At 40.6% G+C, this 15220-nt stretch overlaps 1 protein-coding gene and 1 long non-coding RNA gene across 3 annotated transcripts in view; one reads left to right on the top strand and one right to left on the bottom strand.

Moving 5' to 3' along the window:
- CWF19L2 (CWF19 like cell cycle control factor 2) overlaps nucleotides 1-5502 on the bottom strand; it is a 150242-nt gene extending 144740 nt beyond the window's left edge. Inside the window, exons 1-2 of one of the 2 annotated variants that reach the window (XM_019469300.2) lie at nucleotides 5269-5502; nucleotides 3116-3226 (exon numbers count right to left, since the gene is read on the bottom strand). In XM_019469300.2, the coding sequence (XP_019324845.2) occupies nucleotides 3116-3226; nucleotides 5269-5487 (330 nt within the window). In that variant the 5' untranslated portion in view covers nucleotides 5488-5502. The remainder of the gene's footprint in view (nucleotides 1-3115; nucleotides 3227-5268) is intronic. The other variant, XM_019469301.2, reaches the window with a different exon arrangement.
- Nucleotides 5503-7742: 2240 nt separating this feature from the next.
- On the top strand, nucleotides 7743-9902 carry LOC128776118 (uncharacterized). Its single transcript, XR_008421042.1, has 2 exons — nucleotides 7743-8033; nucleotides 9657-9902. It is a non-coding gene; the product is annotated as an uncharacterized LOC128776118 (long non-coding RNA).
- The last annotated feature ends 5318 nt before the right edge of the window (nucleotides 9903-15220 follow it).

Raw genomic sequence — 15220 nt, 5'->3', positions numbered from 1 at the left:
TGCACTGTTGGTGGGAATGAAAACTGGTGCAGCCACTCTGGAAAACAGTGTGGAAGTTCCTCAAAAAATTAAAAATAGACCTACCCTATGACCCAGCAGTAGCACTGCTAGGAATTTACCCAAGGGATACAGGAGTCCCTGATGCATAGGGGCACTTGTACCCCAATGTTTACAGCAGCACTCTCAACAATAGCCAAATTGTGGAAAGAGCCTAAATGTCCATCAACTGATGAATGGATAAAGAAATTGTGGTTTATATAAACAATGGAATACTATTTGGCAATAAGAAAGAATGAAATCATGCCATTTGCAGCAAAGTGGATTGAACTGGAAGGTATTATGCTGAGTGAAACAAGTCAGTCAGAGAAGGACAGATATCATATGTTTTCACTCATATGTGGATCTTGAGAAATTGAACAGAAGACCATGGGGGAAAGAAAAGGGGGAAAAATCATTACAAATAGGGAGAGAGGCAAACCACAAGAGACTCTTAAATACAGAGAACAAACTGAGGGGTAAAGGGGGTCGGGGAGTGGGGAAAGTGGGTGATGGGCATTGAGGAGGGCACCTGTTGGGATAAGCACTGGGTGTTGTATGTTAGCCAATTTGACAATAAATTATTTTCATTAAATAAATATATAAATAAATAAAAGCATCAGAAGTAATTTGAGCAAATGGGTCATGGGGAAAAATTAATTACAAAAAATAAAACAAGTATTTTGAGGAAAAACAAATCTGTATTCTAAAAACCATATTTTCATGAAATGAGACAATAAATACATTGAAATAAAATCCTCTGAGATTTAGATGTGGGCATCTATTATATATGCCCCACAAATAAGTCACAGAGCTGAGATACCTTATCAGGAAAATATGGGGGATGTTTTAGTTTTAATTTATTTGTAGAGTCATCTGACAGATATAATCAAATAAATACATTTATACACAAACTGTGTGTGTGTGTGTGTGTGTGTGTGTGTGTGTATTTTATTCTATGGCCCTGTAAGAATTTATAGAAGATTATTAGGCCATATAAAATGTAGGAGCACCTGGGTGACTCAGTCAGCTAAGCATCTGACTTCCGCTCTAGTCATGATCTCACAGTTCATGAGTTTGAGCCCCATGTCAGGTTTTGCACTGAAAGCATGGAGCCTGCTTGGGATTCTCTCTACGCCTCTCCCTCTGCCCCTCTCCTGCTCACACGTTTTCTCTCTCTCCCACTATCTTTCTCTCAAAATAAATAAACTTAAATACATTTTTAAAAAATATTAAAAGGTATAATTTTTTAGATCCACAAGCTTGATATAAGTGGGCCAGAAATTTGCTAAGCTTCCTACCCATCAACTCAAGTAACAAAATCTGTCTGTTATAATGTCCATAAATATTAAAATATATTATTTCTGCCAGGGAGATAAAACCAGTCAGTAATGCCAACTATCTAATACTCATTCTGTAACTTGTGAAAACTGTATATAAAGTTGCTTTTCCACAATCCTAAAATTCATATGGAACCACAAAAGGCCCTGAATAGCCAAAGTAATTTTGAAGAAGAAGACCAAAGCAGGAGGCATCACAATCCCAGACTTTAGCCTCTACTACAAAGCTGTAATCATCAAGACAGCATGGTATTGGCACAAAAACAGACACATAGACCAATGGAATAGAATAGAAATCCCAGAACTAGACCCACAAACGTATGGCCAACTCATCTTTGACAAAGCAGGAAAGAACATCCAATGGAAAAAAGACAGTCTCTTTAATGAATGGTGCTGGGAGAATTGGACAGCAACATGCAGAAGGTTGAAACTAGACCACTTTCTCACACCATTCACAAAAATAAACTCAAAATGGATAAAGGACCTGAATGTGAGACAAGAAACCATCAAAACCCTAGAGGAGAAAGCAGGAAAAGACCTCTCTGACCTCAGCCGTAGCAATCTCTTACTCGACACATCCCCAAAGGCAAGGGAATTAAAAGCAAAAATGAACTACTGGGACCTCATGAAGATAAAAAGCTTCTGCACAGCAAAGGAAACAACCAACAAAACTAAAAGGCAACCAATGGAATGGGAGAAGGTATTTGCCAACACATATCAGATAAAGGGTTAGTAACCAAAATCTATGAAGAACTTATCTAACTCAACACCCAAAAAACAAATAATCCAGTGAAGAAATGGGCAGAAAACATGCATAGACACTTCTCTAAAGAAGACATCCGGATGGCCAACAGGCACATGAAAAGATGCTCAACGTCGCTCCTTATCAGGGAAATACAAATCAAAACCACACTCAGATATCACCTCACGCCAGTCAGAGTGGCCAAAATGAACAAATCAGGAGACTATAGATGCTGGAGAGGATGTGGAGAAACAGGAACCCTCTTGCACTGTTGGTGGGAATGCAAACTGGTGCAGCCACTCTGGAAAACAGTGTGGAGGTTCCTCAAAAAATTAAAAATAGACCTACCCTATGACCCAGCAATAGCACTGCTAGGAATTTACCCAAGGGATACAGGAGTGCTGATGCATCGGGGCACTTGTACCCCAATGTTTATAGCAGCACTCTCAACAATAGCCAAATTATGGAAAGAGCCTAAATGCCCATCAACTGATGAATGGATAAAGAAATTGTGGTTTATATACACAATGGAATACTACGTGGCAATGAGAAAGAATGAAATATGGCCCTTTGTAGCAACATGGATGGAACTGGAGAGTGTTATGCTAAGTGAAATCAGAAATACAGAGAAGGACAGATTCTGTATGTTTTCACTCTTATGTGGATCCTGAGAAACTTAACAGAAGACCATGGGGGAGGGGAAGAAAACAAGTGGTTAGAGAGGGAGGGGGCCAAAACATAAGAGACTCTTAAAAACTGAGAACAAACTGAGGGTTGATGGGGGGTGGGAGGGAGGGGAGGGTGGGTGATGGGTATTGAGGAGGGCACCTTTTGGGATGAGCACTGGGTGTGGTATGGAAACCAATTTGACAATAAACTTCATATATTGAAAAATAAAAAATAAAAAAAAATAAAGTTGCTTTTCCAATATTAACTTGAATAAGAGCAAAAAAAAAAAGACAGATTTGTTACATCAAGTAAACCTGTTAGTATTCACCTGTGAGAACTGTTCAATTCGCTCATTCACATCAGGTAGCATCCATGTATCCTCACCCCGAAGTCGTTTAAGTTCTTTACGCCTCTCTTCCTTTTCAAAATTTGCTTTAGCCTAAAACAATGAAAAAAGAAAAATTAACAAATGATCCAATTATTTTTCGCAAAAAAAAGTAAAACAAAGTCATTTTCCACTTTTATATAAAGTCTCATAAATCACTGTCTGCCCCTGACAGGAATTTGCTTCTACCAAAGTATAGGGGCAAAATATATACATATATATACATAAATATATATATACATATATACATATATATATTTATGTATATATATGTATATATAAAAGATTTTAAATCTTTTTATATATTTATATATACATAAATATATATATATATTCTTTTTATATATATACTTTTTATAAAAAAATATATACTTTTTAAAAAAGTATATATACTTTTTTATAAAAAGTATATATACTTTTATAAAAAGTATATATACTTTTTATATATATATCTTTTATATTTTATATATATATAAAAGATTAAAAAAAATATATATATATATATATATTTTTTTTTTTTTTTTAAACCCTCTCCTTCCACATTACTAATCACATCACCAGTCTCTAATGAATCAGGGACAGAATGTTGGGATCTATAGTAGACCGCCCCCTCTGCCCAAGCTCCCTGTCTTAAATAGGACTTGAATCTCTTTTTCTTTCACCATCCCACTGCTACTGCCTGGGACTTCAGTGACTGTTAGGAGAATGGCAATGCCTTCAATCTGCAATGTCATATTCTTCTACCCATGCCCTCAAATGCTTCAGGAAGAATCATCTTTCTAAAAACAGATGATCGTGTTACTAATGTGTATTCATCTTTCAACAATTAGTCAAGTAAAATAAGTTCTTCCTAGGAGGTTGCTTTTGCCTTTTCATTCTCTCTCCAAATTCCAAAGCTGGTTTTGTCCTTCTCAAACTCTACGGGTATCTCTACTACAAAAAAGTTTTTTTAAGTTTATTTATGTATTTTGAGAGAGAGAGAGCAAGAGAGCATGAGCAGGGGAGAGACAGACAGAGAGGGAAAGAGAATCACAAACAGGCTCCACACTGCCAGCACAGAGCCCGACATGGGGCTCAAATTCACGAACCCGTGAGATCACGACCTGAGCCAAAATCAAGAGTCAGACGCTTAACCGACTGAGTCATCCAGAGTCCCCTTTACTATAAAATTTATCCTAGCTTACAAATCCTACTCCCTCCAAAAACTGCCCGAGATACCAAAAGAGCAAGGATGAAGAATACTTATTATACATGTATGTTACAGTATGCTGAAATCAGAGAACAATACCAACCATTCACCTGTCCAACACTAATCGCCTCCTCTTCCCCTTGACATCTGGCTATAGTCATTATGCCTTTCCCCTCCACCAGCTCTTTCTCATCGGTATTCATTTAAAAGTATTCCATCTTAAGCAAAAACAAAAACGCCCACTTGTACCCCATGCTGCTCTCCAGTCACAACTTTTCCCCTTCATTCTTACATCTTGTCAGAAAATACAGTTTACTTCCTCCATTCTTTACAGGTTACCTCTATGCATCTCAACCTTAGAAATACAATGTGTCTTAACCTTTTTCGAATCTCTCCTGTCAATCTTTGCATTGATCAGTAAGGATTTACAGTAACCCTCCAACTGATATCAATAGTAAGACAAGAGCGTGAAACAGTGTTGCAATGTGCCTCACATGTATTTCTGAAAACGGGTATTTTTATTTCAGATACAGGAGGGGCGAGGACCAAGGCTGTGAAACGCGCTGGGAGAGCCGTCATTAGTGGCAGAGTACCCCAAAAGGGCGCTGCCCCTGGTAGCCAAGTGATGGAAATATCAAGAATGGAGAAATTCAAAAGTAAGTAAACTCAGGAAAGAAACAGGTCTTCCTAAAAAGAGAATGCGCAACTAGAGACTGCCAACGCATCTCCGAGGCGGGAGATAACCAAGACTTTTTGCGCATCCCAAAGGGAGACCCTCACCCAGATTAGGTGAGACATTGAGGTGGCGAAAGAAGAGAGGGGGTTAGGAAGACAGCCAGAGGCCTAGTTCCCAGGAACCGTCCACTCCCAATTCTAAATGACTCCAAAACCCCCAAAACGGAGATACCTGGCGCAACACCTCGGCCCTGGCCATCCTGGTCTGTTCTTTACGTTCTTCAATACTTCTCTCACTTTCAAACCTGCCACTGGTGGCCGCCATTGTTGCTGTCGTCGTAAAACTAGGAAGCCGGCACAGAAATCTCAGTTTACGACTGTCGTAATTTAATAAACAAACGGGACTTCCTCCTGGCGGAAAAGGAGGGGCGCTGCTACACCAACGGAGCATGCGCGCGTGTGAGCGTCAGTTAAGGCTCAGGTGCTGACGCGGCTGTCAGGTTTCAGGGGCAACTTTGCAGAATGAAGTTAGGACCTGTGCTCCCTTCGCAAATTGGAATCTCCTCGAGCAGGAGAAATGTCACACTGCGTTTGTTACGCGCTTCGCACGACACCGACGGCATTCTCCTCGATTTCCTCTTGAAATCTACGAGTTAAAAGCCCATAGAAGTCCCTACATCTCGAAATTTCCCACCAAAGTGCCCTTGTGGGCAAAGAATTTCCCTGTGCAGGAGGGATGGCCTGAAAGGGGGCAGGAAAGACCAGTTGCTGTGCAGTTTCGGTGCTTTGCTACAATTCAAGAAAACTTTTTAATAAAAAAGCCATAAACCTACTTACTAAAAGTACGTGCTGTGTACTTGGGAAAATCAACCCAAAACAGCGAGCAATGAGACCTATTATAGGAAAACTATTGGGATTTTAAAGGGAAAACAGTATCTGGAGAATACAGGCAGAAAGATCGATTCAATTGCGTTTTTGTTTTGTTTTGTTTTTTGTAAATATAAATAAGTGTAGCATCAGTAATCAAACACATGGAGATTAGTCTCTAAAAGGTTGCTGAGGACAAAAAATAGGTTTTCTTCTATGACCTAAGTGAATATGTTTATATAGTTTTTAAATCGTGTTCACCTGTTCATTGTTCATATATTCCATTAAATAAAAGCAACAATTTCACCTATAAAATAAACTAAAATAATGATAATAAAATGGAATTCGTGTGTGTTATAGAACAAATAGAATGAAGGAAGATTGATTCCGTTTTAAGAGAAAGGAAATCAGATTCGCATCGGGTTTATTAGGTCATCTTTCTTTTCCAATTCCTCTCCTTTTCACTCCCTTCCCGTACATGTCAGCCCGGAAGTCATTCATTGGGTGGGCTAAGCAAGGTGTGCATACTTAGGGGGCAATGGGAAGGAATGCTCCCAGCACAAGAGGGTTGAGAAGGGTGCTGCTGTGGCAGAGGGACGGCTGAGACCGGGGTGTCAGGAACCAAGCAGGTGAGGAGGGAGTACATCTGAGTTGGAGGGTGGCCTACTTAACACTGTTGGAACCTGAGTGGGATACCTAGCACAGGATGTCAGGGCTCGAGTGGGGTGAAGAGGGCCTCCATGCCAGGAAGGGAAACATGATGGCAACAAATACTCATTATATCTTGGATACTTGCACAAAGACGTTAATATACTAGCTTTATCCCTCTTGTCGAATGGAGTTTCAAATATGGAAATGAAGGGGTGCCTGGGTGGCTCAGTCAGTTGAGCCACCGGTTCTTGATTTCAGCTCAGGTCATGGTACCAGGGTTGTGAGATCGAGCCCTGGGTGGGGCCCCGGGTTGAGCGTGAAACCTGCTTTGGATTCTCTCTCTCCCTTTGCCCCTCTCCCCCACTCACACTCTGTCTCAAATTTTAAAAATACATTAAAACCTTGGATTGTGAGTAATGTGTTCTGCAAGATGAGCAAACACTGCTCATCAATTTTAACGTGACAAACTAGCAGTGTCTTGGAATACGAATAGTATGTGATGCCAAATGTCACATGATCACAACTGAGCCAATGGTTTTCTCTCTCTCTCTCTCTCTCTCTCTCTTTCTCTCGCTCTCTCACTGTCTCTCTCTCTCTCTCTGCAGGAATGGGCAATCATCTCCCATGCTCAATTGCTCGGTCTCAGGCCACAGTGTTTGTCAGAAATCAGTGATTTTTTTCCAGAACGTTGGAAGGTGTCCACACGGGCACTATTGTATTTTTTGTCACTTCAAAGCACCTATGGGGGTGCCTGGGTGGCTCAGTCAACTAAGCGTCCGACTTGGGCTCAGGTCATGTCATGATCTCACAGTTCGTGAGTTCCAGCCCCACGTTGAACTCTGTGCTGACAGCTCAGAGCCTGGAGCCTGCTTCAGATTCTGTGTCTCCCTCTCTCTGCCCCTCCCTCACTCATGCTCTGTCTCTCTCTCTCTCTCTCTCAAAAATAAATAACCATTTTAAAGAAAAAAATTTTAAGTAAAAAGAAAAGCACCTATGGACAGTCCTTTGTTTTTCCATACAAGAGTAAGCTTAGGAATGCATTGCTTCATTCTAGGTTATTGATTCCTTGTTAAAGTTGCACTAAAAGAAAAAGATTCCATTGAGCCAATAGACAGCAGTGATTCCGTTGGTGATAGTGAAAGTCGTCCTACACTCTTGTCTCCCTCACACCAGCCATGAGGTTTTCAAAGGCAAGTTCAGATTAATTTGTTTATTTTTCTTTATATTTTCCATTTTCTTTATTTTTTGTATTATATTACAATATTGTAATCATTTTTATATGGATATTTTTGGGTTGTGGAACAAATCATCTGAGTTTTCATTATTTCTTATGGGGAAATTCGCTTTAATATACAAGAGCTTTGGATTACAAGCATGTTTCCAGAACGAGTTAGGCTCACAAACCAAGGTTTTACTGTGTATGGAAATGAAGCAAACTCTAATGGACACTGTGGTGTTGAATTGGATTTGGAGGTATCTGTAAGCATTCGTGTTGTTAGTATTTATAGGTAAATATAGAAATACAAACATTTCTGTGTATCTATATCACCTGTCTCCCCAGCTCTGTCCATTAAGAGGACCTAGAAACAGCAATCCCCAAATGTTAATGATCGTATCTAATGCCCAGATCTTCACTTTGACCATTTGGAGGTTTACCTGAGCCCTGTGCTCCTGGACACAGCTGTCGTTTTAGAGGTCAGGAGTAGGAATCCACCTACCCATTTGTGTGCCAGGAAATGGCTTGCTGTAAAGAACCATCCTTCCCATGTGATTTAGATGAGACTTGCTCATGACATCCTTATTTACAAATAAGACTGCAACTTCTCTCCAAATTCTCTTTTTAAAAAATAATAAATGATTAGCTGGACTGTTTGTTCCCCCTCACCAATCTGCACAATCTACCCGCTAAGCTGACTTGACCAAACTTAAGTCAGGCTTCTCCCCTCTCCATAGGTCCTTGGACTCTTGTTTGTTTTGTGCCATTGCTTTGACTTTTCTCTTTGGATTCCTTTTGACTCTTCCTTGACTCTCATCTATAACTATCACTTCCAAAAACTTTTATTCCCTTCATTTCTGTTTGATTTTTTTTCACTTTTCTTCTTCCTCTGCTTTCCTTATACTTTCCAGGTACCTCTTTCCGAAATGTTTTCTTTGATTTCTGATTTTCTCCAAATTTTTCTGAGCATTCTTTTTATAGCTTCTGTTTTTCTTTAATTTCCTACAGCTTTGTTTAAAACAACGAATTACTATTTTCTTCTGTTGTATAGCTCTATTTCTCCAATATATCATTCTCTGTGAATATGATAGTCCCATCATTCTATTTTTTCCCCTTTACAATATCTTATCTGGGAGATGGGTTATCTAGGAATTTTAGAAGGAGGATGTGTGGGGCCAGGATTACTTATTTCACGGCCTTTTATCACTGTTTCCATGACATGAAAAATGTAGTTTCTACATCTTCACCAGCTTTCCCTCAGGTTTTTATATTTCCATTCTCTGGCACCTCTTACAGTCTTATCTGACCCTTCTGTCTCCTTTACCAGAAGAGTTCTTGCCCTGATCAGTGTGTTCTATTATCAGAAGCTTCTCCTACATCTTGGCTCTCTGTTTTCTGGGTGTTTCTGAGAGGCTTGAGCACCCAGGCCACCTCAGCTCAGCTCTTACTTCAGCCTCTGTCTACTCACTTACAGATGGGAGTATGTAAAGCCCTTCCTAGGTTAAACTATTCCTTCACTCGGCGTTGGATGCCCTCATGTTGAAGTGAGCACTTGTTGCTGATCTCCGGGTCATGGTTCTTGGGACACTCAGAAGTGCCCTCTATCCCTCCTCCCTTTGCTCCCATACACCTGCGCTTCCTCGTAGCTCTTGAAATTGTAGATGATTTGGCCTAACCCACTCAAATTCTCCATTGTTGGGATATTTTCTTGCCTATTTGGGTTGAAGTGTTGCTTTCCTAGTTGTTGTCTATATTCGTGTTCGGAGATTTCAAGGGATTCAAAAACTATGACACCTCTGCTGAGATTCCACAATCATTTTTTTTTCAGTTTATGCTCTCTTGTTGGGTTGTACCTTTTATTAACACATAATGTCTCTTGTTGATAGTGCCTCAAGAGCCCACATGTCTATCAACTGATGAATGGATAAAGAGGATATGATATATATGCACAATGGAACATCAGCCATCAAAAGGAATGAAATCTTCCCATGTGCAATGATGTGGATGGAGCTAGAGTATATTATGCTAAGCAAAATAAGTCAGAGAAGGCAAATACCATATGATTTCACTCATAAGTGGAACTTAAGAAACAAAACAAATGAACATAAGGGAAGGGAAGGGGAAATAAAATATATAAAAACAGTGAGGGAAACAAACCACAAGAGACTCAATGATAGAGAACAAACTGACGGTTAATGGAGGGAGGAGGGTGGGGGATGGGCTGGATAGGGGATGGGCATTAAGAAGGGCACCTGTTGGGATGGGCCCTGGGTGTTGTATGTAAGTGAAGAATCACTAAATTCTACTCCTGAAACCGATACAACACTATACGTAAACTTGAATTTAAATAAAATCTTGAAAAAAAACCACATAATGTCTCTAATTACTCTATTTAATTGCTCTGTTTAAAGCATATTTAATGTTCCTCACCTTGAATGGATATTAGTATTACCACTGCTAGCTTTGTTTCTGTGTACTTTCCTGGTATAGCTTCCTTGCCTATATCTTTATTTTTTCAACACTTGGGGGGTGGGCAGGCCATGTTTTATAGACATATTTCTTTTATTCTATATGTAACTGGATGTTGATTTTTTTTAAACCCTGTCTTTTGGGAGAAATCAGTTCACTCAAATTTGGTGTAATGACTGATAAACCAGATATTGGCCTTCCTTGTTTTATGTTTCTCTTAAATTTTATTTTGTTCTATTTATTTTATTGTTTCTTTTTTCACCTGTTAATTACTTTCACTGTCTTGGGCAAGGTTTCCCTCATTGATTTGATAATCCTTGGTATGTATTCTAGCTCTCTTAACAGTTATCTCACTGCTCTCACATGATATAATTAAACATTTATATCTTCATAATTATGTAAAAATAATATCTATTTGTACATCCTCATCTGGATCATCTATTAGCCCAACCCTCTCATTTCCATCGAAATCAAAATGCCTTCTGGACATCCTTTCCCTATCATCTCTAAACACACCTCCATACACAGGCTTGAGTTTTCTAAATCTTAACAAGTTATTTGTAGGATGTTTTTGTGTTTCCCTTATATTATACCTCTTTGGCTTCAAAAACTTCTTTCTCAGCATTTATAAACTTCATTATCACCAATATGGATTAATTTTATACTGCAAGTTTCCTTGCTTACCAATGTTTCCTTCTCTTTCCAAATATGTTTTGTTATTATACAAAACTGCAATGATATATTTTCCACTGTAAGGAATATTGATATAAATTCTCCCGCTATGTCCCTCCCCGCTAGGAAGCACATTGCTGACAAGGCATTTTTGCCAACAAACAAACAAACAAACCCGTGAATTCAATCCAACTTCTAGATCTAACTAGTTTATTGAAAACACGGGAGCTAGAGAAACAGGTTCAGTGACATTACACAGAAGTGATCCAACCCACCAAGTCCAGAATTTTACTAGACAAGTTATACATCCTAGAGGCCATATAGCAAGCTACATATCTCTTCCTGATTCTTTTTCACAGCAGCATAGTATCCAATTATAGGAATTTATTCATCCACTTATGGCCTGTTTTCCCCCATCAAAAATAAATTCTATTAGAGCAGAGATTTTAGTCTACTCTTTTTTCAGTGCCCACAACAATGCCTACCGTAAATACACATGTATTTTCTTGTTGTTTCTGTCAGGAGAATTTCAAGGCATGTGGTTGCTCTGCTGGAGGAACCCCTAGGTGATCATGACTGTAGGTGGTGGGGACGGGAGAGGGATGATCTGAGGTCAGCGTTGAGGTTTCTGAAAAGGCTTCCCATAGGCAATAATCCTAAACTGAATCTTGACACACCTTTAAGAACAGAGGACAGGGCATGGGGGGAGAGGGCGACTTCAGGGCAGAGAGCACAATGTAATGAAATGTACAGAAGCACAAGAGAAATGACACCTTGGCAGGGGGAGGGAGGTGAACTGCGGACACAAAGGTAACAAAGTAGCTAGGAGCCAATTAGAATGATCCTTTTTTCTAATGTAGCCACTTTGGGAAAATGCTGCCTCTTTGAATAGCACACAGATGCTTGATTCTACTCCTGGGCTTCTTGAAAAATCTACAGAAGTGAAAGGTCTTCTCAAGCCTGGATGTGAAAGGAGTTGCCATCGCCTTGAGGAAACATGCCTCAGTTATGAGATTATCTCCCGCCTGGGGCCTCCTTCTTTGTCTTCTTTACATCTCCAAGAAATAGGTCTTTGCACAGGAGGTCCAGCAGTGTGCTTAGCTGGGCTGGTTCACCTAAAGGTGAGGCCTGCCGCCTGCCCAATGCAGACATTATTGGGTCCCGATCCGCACTAAACAACGCCAGTGCTCAAGGGACGACAGAGATGGAAATCTGGTCTCTGAGTGACAGACGGAGATGCGCAGGGCGTGGGAGCTGCGGTGCCCCTATCCCTTCTCTCCCTCTGCACCTCCCACCCCTGCGCACGAGTTCAGGCTTTTGCACCTGCTGTTGCCTCTTCCGGGGACTCATGTAACTGGCAACTTTTTGTCATTGATATCTCAGATCCAATGTCCCTTCCTCGAGGAAGCCTTCCCTGACCACACTCGAATTCCCCTGTCCTGACACTGCTCCCCGGTTACTCCATCACACCCTCTATTTTATTTCCAACATAGCTCTTGTCTCCACCTGTAACTGTCTCCACTTGTTTTGGGAGGTTTTGTTTGAGATTTATTTTTCTTTTTGCCAATTTGTTTCCTGCTGTCTCTCCAGCATCTAGCAAAGTGTGACAGGGCAGGTCAACAAATTCAGGGAAGGGATGAATTTATATTTTCAAAAAGTGTATTAATCTATTGCAGTTTAAAAAAAAAAACTCTTTGCAAACCTCATTTATTTGGAATTTGTATTAATTCTTGCAGGAAAATCAAAAGCTATCAGTTCATACAGAGTCTCTCAAAGACATCTTTCTACAAGTTGGCTAACCTGCTCGATAAGAGAACTTGTTTGAAAAATCCTTCACCTAACTATAAGGGGTGGTTTCTTTGTAGGGGTTAAATTCTACCACCCTTGGGTAAGGCAGGCACAGTCCAAATTATCCTTCAAAACCTTCAAATTGCCCATGAAATACAGGCACCTCATCTAGTGAAAACAACCGTAAACAGTAATATACATGTATTTGTGTGTGTCAGATTCAGGTTTCTACAACTTCTCCAATACTCTGCAGGTCTTGAAAGTTGAAACTTACCTTGTGAGTAGTCTGACCATATGTCCCAGTTTTCCTGGTGAAGTTACTAATAGCTTCTGACTTTTGGAAGTGTCCCAGTTTGGATGATATATCATACGGCCACTCTACCGTGAAGATCTCACTCCTGCCTATCTTCAGAAGAAGATAGAGTTGAAGGAAAGGGCAAGAGTCTTCTAGCAATATGCTGCAGTCGATCACACAGATTTAAAAGTCCCTGTCCTCCAGCCATGACTGTAATAATTTAAAGGAATTAGTTGGGTGTTAAATGCTCAGGTTCCGAAGCCAGTCTTCTGGGTTAGATACGAACCCTGCCAATGACTAGCTGTGGTCAGTTTATATCACCTGTGAAATGGGAATAACGGTCACATATACCTCGCAGAACTTCAGCGAGAATTAGACGGGTTGAAACATACGATAAGTTAAACCTTAGAACAGTATGACAAGGGGCATCTGGGTGGCTCGGTTGGCTGAGGTCCGACTTTGGCTCAGGTCATGATCCCACGGGTAGTGAGTTTGAGCCCTGCCTGTGTCAGGCTCTGTGCTGTCAGCACTGAGCCCGCTTCGGATCTTCTGTCTCCCTCTCTCTCTCTGCACCTCCCCCACTCAGGCTCTCTCAAAGTAAACATTAAAAAAGAAAAAAAAAAAAGAAAAAAAGAACAATGTGTCAAAACTGCAAGCGCTCAGAGCATGTCAGCAATAATCTTTTCAGACTTCATCCTATCCTTGTCTATTACCTGACGCCACACTAAACCATTCTTTTCTCTCTAATCTTTACCGCATGGATGCTGGCTAGATTTATCGCATGCACATTTTCGAGTCATACAGGAAACTAAGAGAACCATTTCTCAGTGAGTCCACCCTGCCAGTACTTGTCCAGAATTGGCAGATCACTGTTCGCCTGGTTGGGCACCAGACAAAGCGTTAGCTTCTACTTAGAGACCATGTGGTCCAAAATCACTTCACCTCACCTGGCCCTCGTTAGTTAAATGCTGATGTGTTTCATTACTTCATTGATTCTTAATTAATAATTGATTTTTAAGGTGAGAGATGTCACCATGATGAACTCTTTCACTATTGTCTGATGTCTCAGTAGAATCGTTTTGAAAATATTCAAACACATCTGTCTGATGTGTTCTGACTACCATGAACGCCAGAGGTCTGCGACCTGACAAGTTCATTTCCACCCAGTGGAAAACTAAAGTCTAAATTAGCAGGATACTGGGAGTGCTTCATGTACTAGGGAATTAGGTAGTTACTTTTTGACCCAGCACTTGGTGCTCTTGGGGGTGAATCCGGGACAATGGATGTTTTGCATTCATTCCCCCACTCGCTGTGGTCTATCTGCATGACTAGTCTGCAGTTTCTGGTTTTCCTCTACTGGGGGAAAAGTGGAGCTGGATTCTAGGACTGGAGCCTGGTTCTACACCTCAGCTCAGCTGGAGGGGTCTCTAGGATCTCCCTTACCTGCCAGCCTCTTTCCTGGGGCTCGACCCTGTTTTTGTTATCTCACACTATTTTGCAAGGATCCCCCGACCTGTATGATTCTGATCTCTCTACCAGATCACTAAGATTCCCCACAGTCTTCCCGTTGGCCCAGCCCTCTTGGATATTGACCCTTGCTCTAGGCAGAGCAGAACTGGTTATAGTTCCTTATTCTTAGTGATTTAAGAATGCTGTTTCTCCATGGAGGTCACCATATCTTCTGCCTCTGTTACAGTTTCTCCCAATTCCTGCTACTATTCACTTGTGCCCCCACTCGATGGAAACACTGGTGTACTGTGTGACTAGGGGTCAGGATACCGATCCCACCCATGTCAGCGGGCTTTGGACTTTCACTGTTTTGTCACATGAGGTTTTCATGAGTTTAGGACCTGGGTTGGCTGAGCCTACAGTCAGCAGATTTTTAGTCCTGTAAGCAACAAAGGCGGGGAATAACAAAATATTAATTTCTATTTCCCATGCATAAAGTTCATTGTGTTTTAAATACCAATCAACACTTCACTATCCACAGTAATAGAAGGGAGGAATGACACATTTCTGTAGAGCACTGTCCTAAATAGCATATGCTTTGGAGCTTCATTATTCTCCCCAACGGCAGATGTACTTTGCTAGTTATCTTGCGTTTGTAATTTTATTGAAATGAGTCTGCTTTCCCTGAGCACTGAGCCTTATAATCATAGGAGAAGACATCACAAAAGCTTTTTTCAGTGGCAGAGGCCAGACTTGGCTTAGATATTTAGACGAGAT

Source organism: Panthera pardus, unplaced genomic scaffold, assembly GCF_024362965.1.
Source record: "Panthera pardus isolate Hobbes unplaced genomic scaffold, ASM2436296v1 HiC_scaffold_12, whole genome shotgun sequence".
In the NCBI taxonomy this organism is placed as follows: domain Eukaryota; kingdom Metazoa; phylum Chordata; class Mammalia; order Carnivora; family Felidae; genus Panthera; species Panthera pardus.
Note: the sequence above shows the minus strand (reverse complement) of the source record. Positions and strands in the feature narration are given on the sequence as shown.